The sequence below is a fragment of the Formica exsecta genome, unplaced genomic scaffold, assembly GCF_003651465.1.
Source record: "Formica exsecta isolate Colony F162 unplaced genomic scaffold, ASM365146v1 scaffold102, whole genome shotgun sequence".
In the NCBI taxonomy this organism is placed as follows: Eukaryota; Metazoa; Arthropoda; class Insecta; order Hymenoptera; family Formicidae; genus Formica; species Formica exsecta.
The window spans coordinates 21602-36958 of record NW_021848359.1 but is presented as its reverse complement, the minus strand read 5'-3'; the positions used below and the strand labels follow the sequence as shown (position 1 = coordinate 36958).

Below are 15357 nucleotides of genomic sequence, written 5' to 3'. Positions count from 1 at the left end.
CTGGCATCTCTCGTCATAGCGGTTATCCTACCACAACGACTCTAGCGGCCATTAGAGAACTAAAAACTGCTTCATTAAGCGACCTTCCCCCACCGCCGGAGTTTCAAGACCTGTATATACGATCGTGCCCTAGAGAGTTAAATAAAATAAATGAATAGCAGATTTGGAAAACCGAGCCTGCGCAGTATTAATCAGAAAAACAAATGACTATCAAAAAACTAAAGCTGGCACTATGTACTTCTGGGCATACGTTAATTGCTAGCAGTTATTATGCGTCGCGAATACACATCAATCAGTTTTCAAGAAGAATCATGAAATAACGAAAGATTCTTATGAATAGCTCTTTTCAGATGTTTCATGTGAGCGGGAAGCAAAAGTCACGGCTGAAGTTGGCTTTCAGAATAAAACGCTCGGATATCTGTCGTAAACCTTAGAGAGTTGAAAACAAATGAATAGCGGATTCGGGAGGTTGCCAAAGGTGACATATGATCATAGACTAAAATTAGTTTAATATAGTGTCAACCGGTCAGTCGGGTTTGAAGTACGCGGCTGGAGCGAGAGTGTGTTGTGAAAGCGTGGTACCGCGCCGCATGCATGATTTTCATCATTTTACGCCATGAAGTACCTTTACGAAAAATTTGTGAAAAATATATGTTAAAACAGACATTTTAAGGTTTCTTTTTTTTTTTAATTTGAAAGTGTAACTCTGAAACATAACCTCAAAAATATTTTTTTACCCGTATTTTTTCAGAATTTTTTAAAAATTTATTTATAAAATAGTCTCATTAATGTTCATAACATATATTTTTTTTATCAAAATCGGTTCACCTGTTTTCGATAAAAACCACTTTTTCGATTTTGCTGTCTCCCTCCATAACTTCTACAAAAATGTAATTTTAAGGTTGATATTTGCAGGATTTTTTAGTCACATAGATGCCAATCTATGGTGTCAATCTAGACTTGATACGTGCGGGGGCAACTTTTACTTATGCTTATCCCCCTAGGCCCTTTATAAATGTAAATTATGTGTGAAATGAAATCAGAGTTCTCAAGAAGTCTTTCTCAACCATTGACCGACATTGAATAAAATAAATGGCAAGCCAAGAATAGAAAGCAAGAAATAATGAGGACAATTGATGATATAGCTCCCCCGTGGTCGAGAGAATCAGTATCGACCCACTTGCTAATAATCTTAATAATGAATTGGATAATGACATTATGAAGGAGAAAATTTATAGAGCATTTAAAAATATTAAAAGAGACTCTTTATCAGGCATAGGTAGCATCGACTATAAAATGCTTAAGTTACTATACTCATCATATATTTTTTGTTATCGTTGATATTTTTAACAGAGTCTTTGGAGACAGCTGTGTACCTCAAAAATAGAACAACTATCAAGTCATCTTTATAGATAAAAACAAAAAATAAAGAAGATGTCAAGCCAGTAACCTTATCTTGTTTTAGTAAGTTTATAGAGAGGGTCATTGTGGAACATCTGTACTAGTGGACTAAAAACCAAGTCAAAATCAATCATTGAAATGGCTTCAGAAGAGGTTATGTGATGAGAATCTCATTGAGTTTACTTCAATAATTAGAACTAGCTTATTTAGAGGTAGACACCAATGATGCTAGTATTGAGACGTGAGTAACATACAACCGTAGTGGAGGGAATGAGTGGCACACATGAGTGAACCGTGTACACTCAAGGGCAGGAATGGTGTCTCTCGGCGGTTAGGTGTATACGTGTATGACAACCGAAAGCGGTATTCAACCAGTACGGTGTCCTATAACTGTCTCACTGGCATTCCCTGCATTCAATTGGAGTGAGTGAGACAGATATAGGACACTATTAATTAACATCACGTCTTGCATTGCTTTCTCTCTCGATCATATGACTTGCAACTCCTGCCCTTGAATGTAGATGTAATGCGTAGAGCGCTCTCCGCACGCGAACGAAACCATCAATTGAGATAACATGTAAAAATGAAACAACACAAAAATTAGAAATTAATACGAACGAATAACCCTGCGATAACAACCTACACAAACGTACTTACCCGATTACAATCTAACGACTTCAAACGACAAACAAACTGACGAACCACTGGATAAAATTACATCCATAAAGTTATGGAAAATCATAAAAAATCTGATAGAATCAATGGACTTAAGCGAAAGACTTAGCGAATTAAACGAAGACTTAAATAATAATTATTCTCCCATAAACATATTATATATCCAGTAGTCTCAAGTTGCACAGGAATAATAATAATAAGTTATATAATAGCAATAATATATGCGAAAAAAAGATGTATATATAAAGTAGAAAATAAAAAACCGCTAGAATCCAACATAAATCCGATGTGTAAACGAGCGATACAAGATCATATCTATGGCATAATAAGCGACACACAGGGAACAGAAGCCGGCCCAACAACAAGAGAAAATGACACTACGATGTGTATGTAATGTACTAAGTAAGTATAAGACAAAATATATATGTATAAATTTACTATAAGTCTATCCGTAGAAATAGACAAAAACTTAGACCTTAAACCTGCGTTTTCTTTTTCCAAAGAGGGAGGGATGTCGTAACTCGACCAATTTCATAATATTAAAATAGAAAATGGAACAGAAAAGATTAAGAAAGAGAAGATTAAGAAAGTTACAAAAGTAAAATATTAAATAAGGAATATAGCACAAGGAAAATCAGATTGAGAAAGAATAAATTAACAAAAGAATATTAATAATATAAAGCAAGATGTGACAAAGGAAAAGGAAGTCACGGCCAAGTTCTCGGAAGCTGAATAAGCAGTTGAAGAGACAGACTGAAGAAGTGAAGCACGATACGTATTTCGGCCAGGGTTACCGCACTACTCTCAATCTAATTAATTAATATATAAATTGAACGCGAGACGCACCGAGGCTTGCTCGCTTCGTTCACTCGCCGCTGATTAGAATTATCGCGCATCATTAAACTACTGTACGTATCGCTCCCGAGTATTGTAACTCGAAACCGACAAGTGTACAACGTGACTACAAATATATTCATTTTTTATTAAAAGTTCGGGAGTGTTTTATTCAGAGCATGGATTCTAATCCTTTGGATGTACAGATTCCGAAAAACCCCTTTCTTAGTGGCTAGGAACACAAGATGTTCTCCGTACATCCACACAGCAAATTAAGTATATAGTAGATAAATTGTTTCGTTTTGCAGATAAAACATTATCATTTAACTTAATGGCATCACGCTTTAATATTAGTGTCACTTTTATTATAATATTGATTGTTGTTATCGCAATAAATCATTGTAATAATGAATTATCATCGCGGCTTAGCTTTCTCTCGGAAAAGAATTTTAAAATATATGACTGTTATTAACTTTTTTCTTTTTGTTATAATGAACTATTTATGTCATCAAAAAATAAATAGCTTAATAAATATTACAAATAATTTATCATAAAAAAAAATTTGTCATTGTAATGTTACGTTCAGACTCGAGGAAGGATGAGTCAATGGAAGGACGCAACAACTATCTTTTATTACTCCGAAGTTAAATGTCTCGTGGTGTTTGAAATCGGGTCGAACGAACTAGCAGGTCTGAAAAGCAGGTAAACGACCGAATCGCTATTACGCTGGTTATTCTGACGTTCGTTTGGTGGTTCCTTTTCGGTAAGAGAATTTAATCTCTTTTACACGGGATGGGACCAAGTGCGACCTTTTGATTAGGAATGAGTGGGGGTTAATAAAGAGTTATTTTGATTTTAATTAATAAAGTACGAGTTTATTCATATTTAAATAAATGATGGTTAGTATACATGGTTATATAAAAATAAAAAAATAATATTGATGGTAATTTCTTGGATGTATGAGTATATATGTGTGTGTATGTGTGTGTTTATTTCTTCGCGGGTGTTACATTAGTACGGAGGACATCAGTCAGGGTGATGACGGAAAGATTTTATCGTTAACATTAAGTCTCTGGTTAATACAATATAAAAATATATTTAATTATAAGATAAAAAAAATAAAATCAGAATCAACATGTATAAGTCAATAAGTGTACATATTAAGAACGGTCAGATGTATAAAATTGGTCACTCGCATATGTGTTAGATCGGGATTTAAAATTTTCTAAGACTTATTGTCGGAACGGGTTGATGATTTAAAAGAATGAAACATTCTTCGGAAAGTTTTGATTTAAATAAAAAACGAGACAAAAAGGAGGAAAGGAAAAATTATTCAATTAAACTTACTTTTTTTTTAAATAGTAATTTAGAGGTGGAGGGATGGCGGAAGGAATCGTGGCGTCGCCAGGACGTAACAGTAGGAAGGATAACGATCATCGATATTAAATTTACATCCATGATTAAATTATTTGTATTAATTCGTGTTAATTCTTATACATATAGGGGAAAATAGGGTAAAACCGGGTATTTTATTGGATTTGTCTTCCTACAAAAAATCAGAGAGTGAAAAATTTTGCTGACTATTAGTAGTCTTTAGCGGACCTTAAACTATGAGAAAATGAGGCTAGTTGCTGAAAAAAAATATTTGGTTACCAAGGACAACAAGATTTTTTGGAGAAGTCAAAATACCCGGTTTTACCCTATCGGAAGTGTAAAACCGGGTACCCATTTGTAAAACACCGTCCAATTACAAAATCTAGATTTATTATAATCAAAATACAATATAAAAATATATTCTATTGATAAAAATCATAAATAAAAATATCCTCTTGTTCGACATTGCTGCAGGATTTCCTTATTTAGTTTTTTAACTTTAGGTGTCTCAAAAAGCTTTCTTTTTTTAGTGGTTTTTTTTTCTGAGTGGTAGTTTTTGTTTCCAACTGAAACAAAAACTTTTTGTAGGGAGACAAAGCCAGGATAACAGTTATTTCTTTTTTCATTACATGAGATGTGTAGGTACCCGGTTTTGCCCCAACACAAGGAAAGTAACACGGCGGTTGTATATTCTGGCATATAAAGTGACGATCAAAACTAGTATAGATATAATCTCTAATATGTACAGAATGCAATGCTGCATATACCGAAGCAGATGTTCTGTGTAGAAAAAGTCTATAACGACTCGATTGTTGCCCCGATATCGATCTTTGATATTTTGAACTTCTCTCAAAAAAGAAATATCGTGTACACGATTTATCTCAAAATAATGATGGCGTCAATCTACAACTAATAACACGAGTTAGCCAAAGATAGTAGCACTTATCACGAAGAAACAAAGGTACCCGGTTTGACTCGTTTACCCAACTTTCCCCTATATGCATATATATGACGAATAATATTCAAATATTACGTCTTACAGAAAAAATATTTCTTTCACAGATTAAGCAATATTAAATTGCAGATTTGATTCTGTCATAAAGCAATTTCTTCTGATTTCATTTTGAAAAGATCTATTTTTCTAAAACTATAAAAAACTATTTTTATTTAACAACCTTTCTCTGAGAAATAAAATATTATTCAGAGTATAATATATAATTCTTAAGTGGTCCCAGAAAATTACGAGTTGATTGGTTAGGTCAGAATTGGGGGTGAAGGTACAGGGGGAGGGACACAGCTCCTCCCCCACCTACGCGTTTGATAAATAATATTTTTCACACCGTGGACATTTAATGTGTCTGTGAATAACTTTTCGATTAGCAAAAAAATTACTACGACATATACAAACTTTAGTGTTCGTAATATCAATTCATAATCTCTAAGAAAAAGCATTAAAATTGCCAAAATTTAATATTTTATATCTCCTAAACCAATGCCGTCTCTTACTTGATTCTTGCGGGAAATTATTCAGAAAAACCTTCCCTACAACATATCTAACAAGTAATATCTATAATCAGTAATTTTATGCGTTGACTCTAAATCTGTCTTCAAAATTGATTTGTTGCGTTATTTTCCTAAAAAAAGAAAAAAAACCTGACGTAATGGGAAAATAGGCGCAAATTTATAGAAAAAATAAGAAGGAAGTGTACAATATAGAATCTAGAATAACAGATGAAGAAAGATCATTCGCTTCTCAACTTGCAGATTTGATAAAAGACGCTATCAATTTTGATATATTTAAAGAGACTTATGATACTTTGAACTGTACTGATGCTAGTGTGATTCCTGATGCTGTTTTAGTTGAAGACAATCCAGAAGATGTTTCGGAAGTTATGCAAGACGATACAAAATTCAGAGAAATTGTAGACATTGATTATAAGAAGAGAGTAATTGAATTTTGGCGATCTGGACAAAAGAAAAGAAGGAATATAGAATCAGTTAAAAACCGATTTAAGAAAGTTATAAATGTAACACAATTGTACCGATGGGAAGCACAAGTTGCTGAGGATGGGTCAAGGACTGATAAATTGTTATGTATCTCTCAATACGTTCTATTCGGTGTTTAACAAGTATGTTAAGTTTCATTCAAATCGGTGAGTATCAGTTGGGTAGTGTTACTTGTAAGTGGCAATAAAATTGGTGAGGTGTGATCTTTTATGCACTTTTATCGCATTTTATATCGGTGATCATTAAAGAACATAATAAAAAATAAGAAATAATAAAGAATAATAAAAATATTTTAAAATAATAAAAGTTAAAATAAACAAGACTCAAATGATACAAATCAAGTAATAAAAAAAGAAAAACTAATTGAAGATGCAGTACGTGATACGTAATAACAAATAAGTATTTTTATTTGAAATAAAAGTAATTTCCCAAACGTTTCGATCCCCTTTTGATTATCAATGATAAAAATTATAAAATTAAAAAAAGAAAAATTTGCAATTAATAATAATAATCGTCGGCAGTGTCAAATTATTACAAAAATGATAAAACATCGCAAGGCACATCATAAAGCATATGATGTCGCGCATTCACATAATAAAATTAATGAGCGACACAAATAAATTAAATATAAATAGATGAAATCATCGTAGAAATCATCGTCATTAGAGCCTTCAAAATCGGACCCAACGTATAGCTGTAAGTCATCACCTTCAAGACGATCTGACGTGTCCTTAATAAAAGAAAGGTGAGGCAAATATGAAACATAACAATCTTTGAAATGATTCGTTGGTATTGTGGCGGTTCGAGAAACCACCACAATTACGCGCGAACTACCCGGTAGACGCGCGAACGAATTCTCACGCGCGGAGCACGTGAAACCCGCGCGCGAGCACCGCACAAGCCCCGAAGGCTCGCCGTGAGGCGGCCACGAGCGGGAGTCGGCGCCAGCAAGTAAAATCCAGTGAGTAGGGTTTATAAGACGGCGCACGGCGAGAAGATTTTGATTCGCGGCCCGCTCTGACTGCGGAAAGGACCTCCTGCCTGATAGTCAGTCCGAGCTTACGGATTCTTTTGTAGAGCGACAGCCTACGCTGCCTCCTGTATTACCGCAGGACCTGAGTCTTCCTCAACCACAGCTGCCTCCCACTTCACCCGGGACTAGTCGGCAGCCCTTCTGTGAGGGAGAAAAGACACCAGGACTCACAGGCGACCGAACGTGCACGAGCTACAGGGAGTGGAAGCTACATCCGATAGCGCTGGCGCCGGTGCAATACACCCGGCCTCCACGTTTCTTCCTAAGCCCGTGGGACATCCGGGTACGGCGATATACATCTCCCTCAACACCGTGGAGTCTACCGCCGCTGCTATCACCACTCGCAGTCTCACCGGTACATCACCGTGATTGCGGGACGCAATCACAGCCGGCCACACGAGTGCACAGGGGCACGCAGTATCAACCACTGACACAGGTTGACAACTCCACTCAATCGGACAGCGATTGCGAAGCCAACACACGGGACTCGGCCACGCAGACGGAGACAGCCCGCGAGGAACGCAGCTACACGCCACCCGGGACTCCACCGGCACTTAGACGCGTACCATTACCTGCGCTACCTTACATCGGCTCCCTCCGAATAACCACCACCGAGCCTCGTATAACTTGGCGGGAACGCCCTCAGCGTTAACCCGTAAACGGCCCTTTTCAGGGCCACCACCAATCAACTAATTGTAAATTGTACATAGAGACTGTAAATATATTTTATTGTTACCCTTAGAAAAGAAGTCTCGTGATTGACTTCACCTCTTTACGCTCTACCTATCCCTTGCGCCATCTTCCGATGGCGAACACCTTTATACTACCCACAGTATATATAAGTCAACCAATGATGTAAAAAATATTCCTGTGCAAGCACAAGATCCCCAAAAAATTAACAGTTAAGAGGAAATAAAAAACTTCCACTAAAATATGAGTTCACCTGCAATAATAAAAGATACATAAAAACGAATTAATATTGAAGTTAAATTAAAAACAATACAACAACAGAGCAATACTTACAGATTTAAAAGTGTTAAAAATGTTAAGGAAATCAAATTAAAGAAGTTATGGAAATATTAAACATATCAAGTTAATAAAATTAAAACCAAAAAAAAATGAATAAATGATATATTTTTAAGAGAATTATAATCTGTGTGTAATGTATGTGTGTATATATATGTATGTTAGCAAGCGTCAGAATATGGCAACGCTCTGCGCATGCATAAGAAGAAGAAAATGCGCACTGAGCAAATTGAGAGCCGCGTGCTCCTCGCTCTCTCGAAATCTAGCCGCATAATGGTTAAGATGCATTCGACTTGTATTCTCAAAACTAGTAAGATTGTTCTCGAAGAATCCTTGTGATAATACTGTGTTAACTCTACATTTGTAATAAACTTTGAACTTAAAAACTTAACAGGTTATGGGCCCAGGCCGTAGTGTCTGAGTATAACGGAAAGTTAAATAGAGGTTAGCCGGCTACGTGTGTGCAAATAGTGCGACAAATATCTCAAGGACATAAGAAGAAAATAGAGCATGAGAACGAGAGAATTAAGCCTTCGGCCTCCCTCCCGCACCGTGGTCAATCGGGATCGTGGTCAATCGGGACCGTGGTCAATATCAACGTGGTCAAACGGGACGCTCCCAATTGCGAGAGTGCTAAAGATATTTGGGACAAGCTCACATCTGTGTATGAAGGCAAAAACGGAGAATGCTTTAAACGTGGAAAAAAGAATATTGGAAAAGAGAATGCAGAAACAAGAGCCAGAAAAACGAGAAGATAGAAAAGGAGAGCGGAAGAAAAGAAGCTAAGTCAGGAGAAAGCGAGATTCTAATAAGAAAAGAAGAAAAGGACAACGAGGAAACCGATGAAGAAAAATGGTATTTAGATTCAGGAACATTGGTTCACATGACCTCAAACAGAACATGGTTGGTAAACTATGTAGAGTTGAAAAACCGAAGAAATTCAAAATAGAAGATAGCAATCATCTTCTTTCTACGGAGTCGGTGAAATTCCTATACGCCTATACCTATTAGTCTACACAGGTAAGTGTTGGGAAGAAAACAAACACTTGTCTAATGCATAGATGCAAGTTTTGTGTTTTGTGCCCGCTGCCAGCGCGTGTGGAGGGGATACGTACACAAGCGTGAAACGTGTACGTGTAATGCGCAGAATTCTCTGCGGTTCACGCTTGTGTACATATCCCCTCCACACGCGCTGGCAGCGGGCACAAAACGCAAAACTTGCATCACTGGTCTAATGTACACTTTATTCCAAAAGTCAAGTACAATCTCGTATCATATGAAACCATAACAAATCAAGAATTCACGGTCATAGAAAATAACAAACAGTGTGTAATACATTCCGGCAAACGCACGATTATGGTCGGAGAAAAGGAAGACAATCTCTACAAATTGAAAATAAACAGAGTATCGACGGAAGAGGCTCTAATGATGGAAGAAGGTTAAGAAGATAACTTCCTGCAAATACGGCACGAACGACTGACACATCTAAATCTTAAGGATGTCAAACAAGTGCTCAGTCACGAAGGAATAAAAGCAACAGAACAAGTAAGCAAACTCTCATGTAAAGCATGCATAATAGGAAAAATGTACAGATTGAATTTCTCAGTAAGCAAAAGCAGTGCGAGGAAAATAGGGCAGCTAATCCATGCATGCTGTGTAGCCCCATGGAGGAGACATCGATTGGGAATTCAAAGTATTTTCTTCTCTTCAAGGATGATTACTCTAAGTATAGAAAAGTATACTTTCTGAAAAATAAATCAGAGTTCCAGAGCTCTTCAGGAAATACAGAATAAGTAAGAATTCATAAACTGGAAAATGAAGGAAGAAATCGACAGACTCGGCATTTGACACGAACGAACAGTGGCGTACAAATCCGAACAAAATGGCCAAACTGAGAGAGAAAACAGAATACTTGTAGAGGCAGCTAGTTCATCATGCTAGCAAAAGAAATATCCAAGAAACTATGGGTAGAGGCTGTTAACACAGTAGCATATGTGTTGAATCGTGCAAGAAAACAGGAACTAAATAACAGATCTCCGTATGAGCTGTGGCATGGAAAGGAGGCGAGCATAAGACATCTCAAAATATTTGGCACATAAGTATATGTACATATTTCAAAGCAAAAAGAAATTAAAATGGGATTCGAAAGCAACTAAGGGCATACACGTACGATACAAAGAAGAAATAAAGAGGTACAGGATCTGGTATCCCAGCCAAAATAAAGTGGATACGCAGCGAGATGTCATATTTTAAGAGGAATCCGAAAAGGGCAAAAGCAAAAAGGAAAATAAGGAAGAAATTGCTTGGACCGATGTGTACGGAGAGACTTCAGAAAAATCAGAGAAAAGCAAAAATGAAGAAAACAGAAGAAACAGAAGAAAATCAAACTGAAGAGGAAGAAGAGGAAGCAAATACCAGGTCCAATAGCGTCGATGAAATCGAAAAAGAAACAACTCACTTTGATACCTCTAAAAGACAACTAGAACACTCACGAACCAAGAGAAGGACAAGTTTCTAAACAACAAGCAATAGAACGAACGTTGCGAGATAGATCAAGCCCGAAACCTCTTGCCAGATATATTAATTTTGTAGATTCTTTGAATAATAATTTATATGTTGCAGAGGGAGATGAGCCCTTAACTTACAGGGAAGCTGTTCAAAGATCAGATGCAATAATATGGCAAGAGGCCATAGACGAGGAGATAGAGGCTCACAAGAAAAATAAAATCTGAACCTTAACGGCTTGCTCACTTAGATCACGGGGCCTATCCAATAAATGGGTCTTCAAGATCAAAACTAAGACTGATGGTACAACGGATCGTTATAAGCTCAGAATCGTAACAAAAGACTACCAGCAAGAGGTATGGATTTTCATGAAACATTCAGCCCGGTGGCAAAATACAATACTATTCGAGCAATCTTAGCCATGGCAGCGGCGAAAAACCTAAAGCTGAGGCAGTTTGACTTTAAAACTACTGTTCTTAACGGTAAATTAGATGAGGAGATCTATGTGGAACCGTCAGAAGGTCGCGATGGCGGAAAAAAATGAGTATGTAACAGTAAGAGGGGGAACCGTAGGCGTGAGTCAAGAAATCCGGCCGAAAGTTGCATCTAAATCCCAGCACTGATGTAAGTTAAACAAAAGTTTATACGGGTTAAAACAGGCATCGCGCTATTGGAACGATAAATTTACAGACTGTCTGAAAAAAATTGGAATAGTAGCAACTAATGTTGATCCATGTGCGTATGTAAGTATAAAAACTAAAGATTAAACGTACATAGTAATTTATGTAGATGACGGATTAATTGTATAAAACTAGAATCGGCAAAGTTTTTGAAATACTTGCCCACGAATTCGAAATTAAAGTACTCGAAATAAACTTATTTCTAGGTATAAAAATAAAAACTTATAAAAGCGACGCTATTTCGTTAAAAAGTATCAAATATATTAATCATATAATAGATAAGTTTAATATGTCCGAAGCTAATAGTGTAACTATATCTGTAACTATATATATATATATCGCGAATAGTAATCAAAATATTTCAATGTTTAAGCAAGTAGCAATAATCGTGTGAATATAGCGTATAGAGAGGTGATCGGTAGTCTATTATTTCTAGTGCAAACTACGCGACCCGATATTGCATTCGCGGTGATAACGGCTAGTCAATTTGTCGAAAATCTTTGTAAAGCATATTGGAATGCTATAAAGAGAATAGTTAAATATTTAAAAGGAACTGCTAACTGTGGTTTAATGTACAAATCAGGAAATAACTGGAAAGACATAATCACTTTTAATGACGCGGACTTTGCAGATGACATGCAAACGAGGAGGTCAATGAGCGGATACATTGTAAAATTCGGAAGCTCTTCGGTAATATGGGAATCGAAAAAACAAAAAACTATAGCTCTTTCAACGACCGAAGCAGAATTTGTGGCAGCATGCGAAGCGACCAAAGAAATAATGTGGACGCATAAGTTGATATCAAAATTAACAAAATGGAACAATTAAAGTACCTGAACTCAGACTCGACAATGAAAGTGCGATTCGACTCATTAAAAACCCTGATGTGCACTAGAAAAGTAAACACATAGACATCAAGTTTTATTTTATTAGAGAAAAGTATAAAAACAAAAAGATTCAATTAAAGTATATTAATTCTAATATTCAAAAAGCGGATATTTTTACAAAGCCTTTAAGCAAACAGAAATTTCAAATGTTACGCGAATTAATTGGCATAAAAGAAATATAAACTCATATGTAAATGTACCTTGGCGAGACACATAAATTATAAGAGGGAGTGTTAAGGGAATTATAATCTGTGTGTAATGTATGTGTATATATGTATGAATGTAGCGAGCGTCAGAATATGGTAATGCTCTGCGCGTGCGTAAGAAGAAGGGGATGCGCAACCAGCAAATTGGAGCAGCGTGCTCCTCGCTCTCTCAAAATTTAGCCGCGTAACAGTTAAGATGCATTCGACTTGTATTCTCAAAACTAGTAAGATTGTTCTCGAAGAATCCTTGTGATAATACTCTGTGTTAATTCTATATTTGTAATAAACTTTGAACTTAAAAACCTAACATATAGTATACTGTTATAAGTGATCTACAGAACGTCACGTCAGTAAATGATCTGTGAACAATAAGTAAGTAGCAAGAGAGAGGTACGTGGAAATGTCAGGAATACACGTTAAGTCAGTAAATAAAATTGAATCTGGGTAATACAAAGCGTAAGAAGAGCAGGAGATTCAAATTAAGTACATCTATTAAGAATTGGGAAGTAAGAGGTCAAGGAGACTTGCATTCTTTTGTAGATAAATCCCAACTTTTTGCTGTTTAATATGTAATATTTCAGAAATATTTTTTATAATATAAGAAAATTCCTGCCAAAATGCAAACATTTTCCCAGTCAAACTCATGGCCTCTAATGCGATGGTCTGTTACAACTGAATGGGAAGAGACCGATCTATGTTGCAACGATGTTCTTTAATTCTAGTTGCAAGTTGTATCCTTGTTTGATTAACATATTCTCTTTTGGGAGAGGATCCTTCTGTGTTTCAATGATTTGTTTAATTTATTTAAGCACACTTCAGCCACAGATTTTTCTGAGTCTTTAATCACAGAAACGAATTTCTCAGTGACACCGTTGATAAATGGGATGTTGAAAAAGGAAGGAAAAATAAAAGAGGAATGTGTGAAGGGGAAAGGAGAAAGTTCTTTCCGGCAGATAAAAAATTTGATCCTATTCTTAATGGTAGTAAAAATAAATTCTAAGAGATAGTTATTATATATATCTAGGAAGATGTCAACGATAAATTTTTTATTACGAGAGATTTTTTTTCATAAAATTGTAAGTGTAACAATTTCAACATAATCTACTAAACCCATAATAACATTCTTCTTGTGGCATATTGGATGTTACGAGTAATAATTTAGACGGAAAAGTCGATTTCCGATACCAATCAAATACAACATTACCATTAGGTAAAATGATGGAAACATTTAAAAAATTGATTTGATTATTTGTGCTAATTTCAATGGTGAACTGTAATTTATTGGAAAGAGTTAAACAATTCCAGGATGGTAAAAAAAAATGAAAGAAGAATAGCAAAGGTAACATCATCAACATATCTGAAATAAAACAACAATACTAAGGATAATCTTGAGATGGCTGTTTCTTTAAGATCTTCATAATGTTATTCCCCAGAATGAGAGACAAAAGAGAATCCATTGGAGTATCAAAGGTTTGTTTATAAATTTTCCCATCAAATTAAAAAAAAGTGGAATTTAACTCAAGACGGACTCTTTCCAGAAAGAAATTCACCATACGTGATGCACGTATTTTTGCTAATGTGGTGCCATTATTTATCTATCCCTTTAATAGCTAGTTCAATCGGAACACTCATAAACAAAGAAACAACATCCAATGAAATCAACTGATAATATTCATCAATAGTTCTTGAGCTTAATTTTTTAACCAGATCATAGCTGTTGGAGATATGGCTATGAGTCTTAAGAATGTTTTTAAAGATGATGTTGTGTAAGAAGACTGCAAAGGAATGGAGAAGACTATTTGTAGAAGAGACAATGATTGTTAGAGAATAATTTTCTTTGTCAACTTTAGGGAGACTATAGCGGAAGTAATTGCTCAAGAGGAGTGATCTCGACAAATGACTTTTATTTGAAATAAAAATATAATACTTTAATATGCATCATGTACTGCGTCTAGGCTCCAATTAGCCTTTCTTTTTTCTTGTTAAAATATTTTTAAACATTTTTATTACATAGAAGTTTTTAGATGAGTAATGTACAAAAGATAAGACATTCCTTTGTTCAAACTTTGAAGTATAAATCTGATTTCGTTATATTTCTTGAATTTAATGAATAATATAAAAGATAAATGTATTATAAAAAAAAAATTGTATATTTCTTGTCTCAGGTGAGCTTTGTCGCCCACTCAACTGTAAGAAGAAGGAACTTTGCCTTTTGGAAAACATGTTTACTGCTGTCTGCGTCTCGAAAAAAGAACTTCATAAATCAGGGTAAGTATCAAGTTGATTTATTTCTATATTTTTGAATATAAGAATGTTTTAAAATAAGACATACAATTACATACATTACAATTATATAATATTTTTTATATGAAAATTTTAATGTTTTATTATATAATATCAGTATTGCTTATAATAATAAAAAAAGATAAATATTTTAATTTGAGAGCCACGAAAAGAGAGAGCCAGCCTTAATAATTTTGATTTTGACATATGTTGTCCAGTTCATGACTTTGAATAGCATTTCAAAGATTTGAGTCGTCGCTCATTAAAAATTAATTAACGAATGAAAGTTCACACATATAATATATGGGTCAAATATAAATCTTTATGTACGATGTTTATATGGATTTATTACTTTTCACCCGTAGGTCCACTTCACATCGCTCAGCGTTTTCAGTATAACCAGATTTAATTATATGAATATGTATTTTCCTACATATGAAATTTGC

General features: G+C 35.2%; 1 protein-coding gene across 1 annotated transcript in view; it reads left to right on the top strand.

Annotated features, from left to right (window-relative positions):
- The window catches only part of LOC115232850 (proteoglycan Cow-like), a gene marked incomplete at its 3' end in the record, with an annotated part of 164822 nt that extends 149926 nt beyond the window's left edge, over positions 1-14896 (top strand). The window contains exon 3 of the mRNA XM_029802983.1: positions 14794-14896. Coding sequence (XP_029658843.1) covers positions 14794-14896 — 103 coding nt within the window. The remainder of the gene's footprint in view (positions 1-14793) is intronic.
- Positions 14897-15357: the final 461 nt, after the last annotated feature.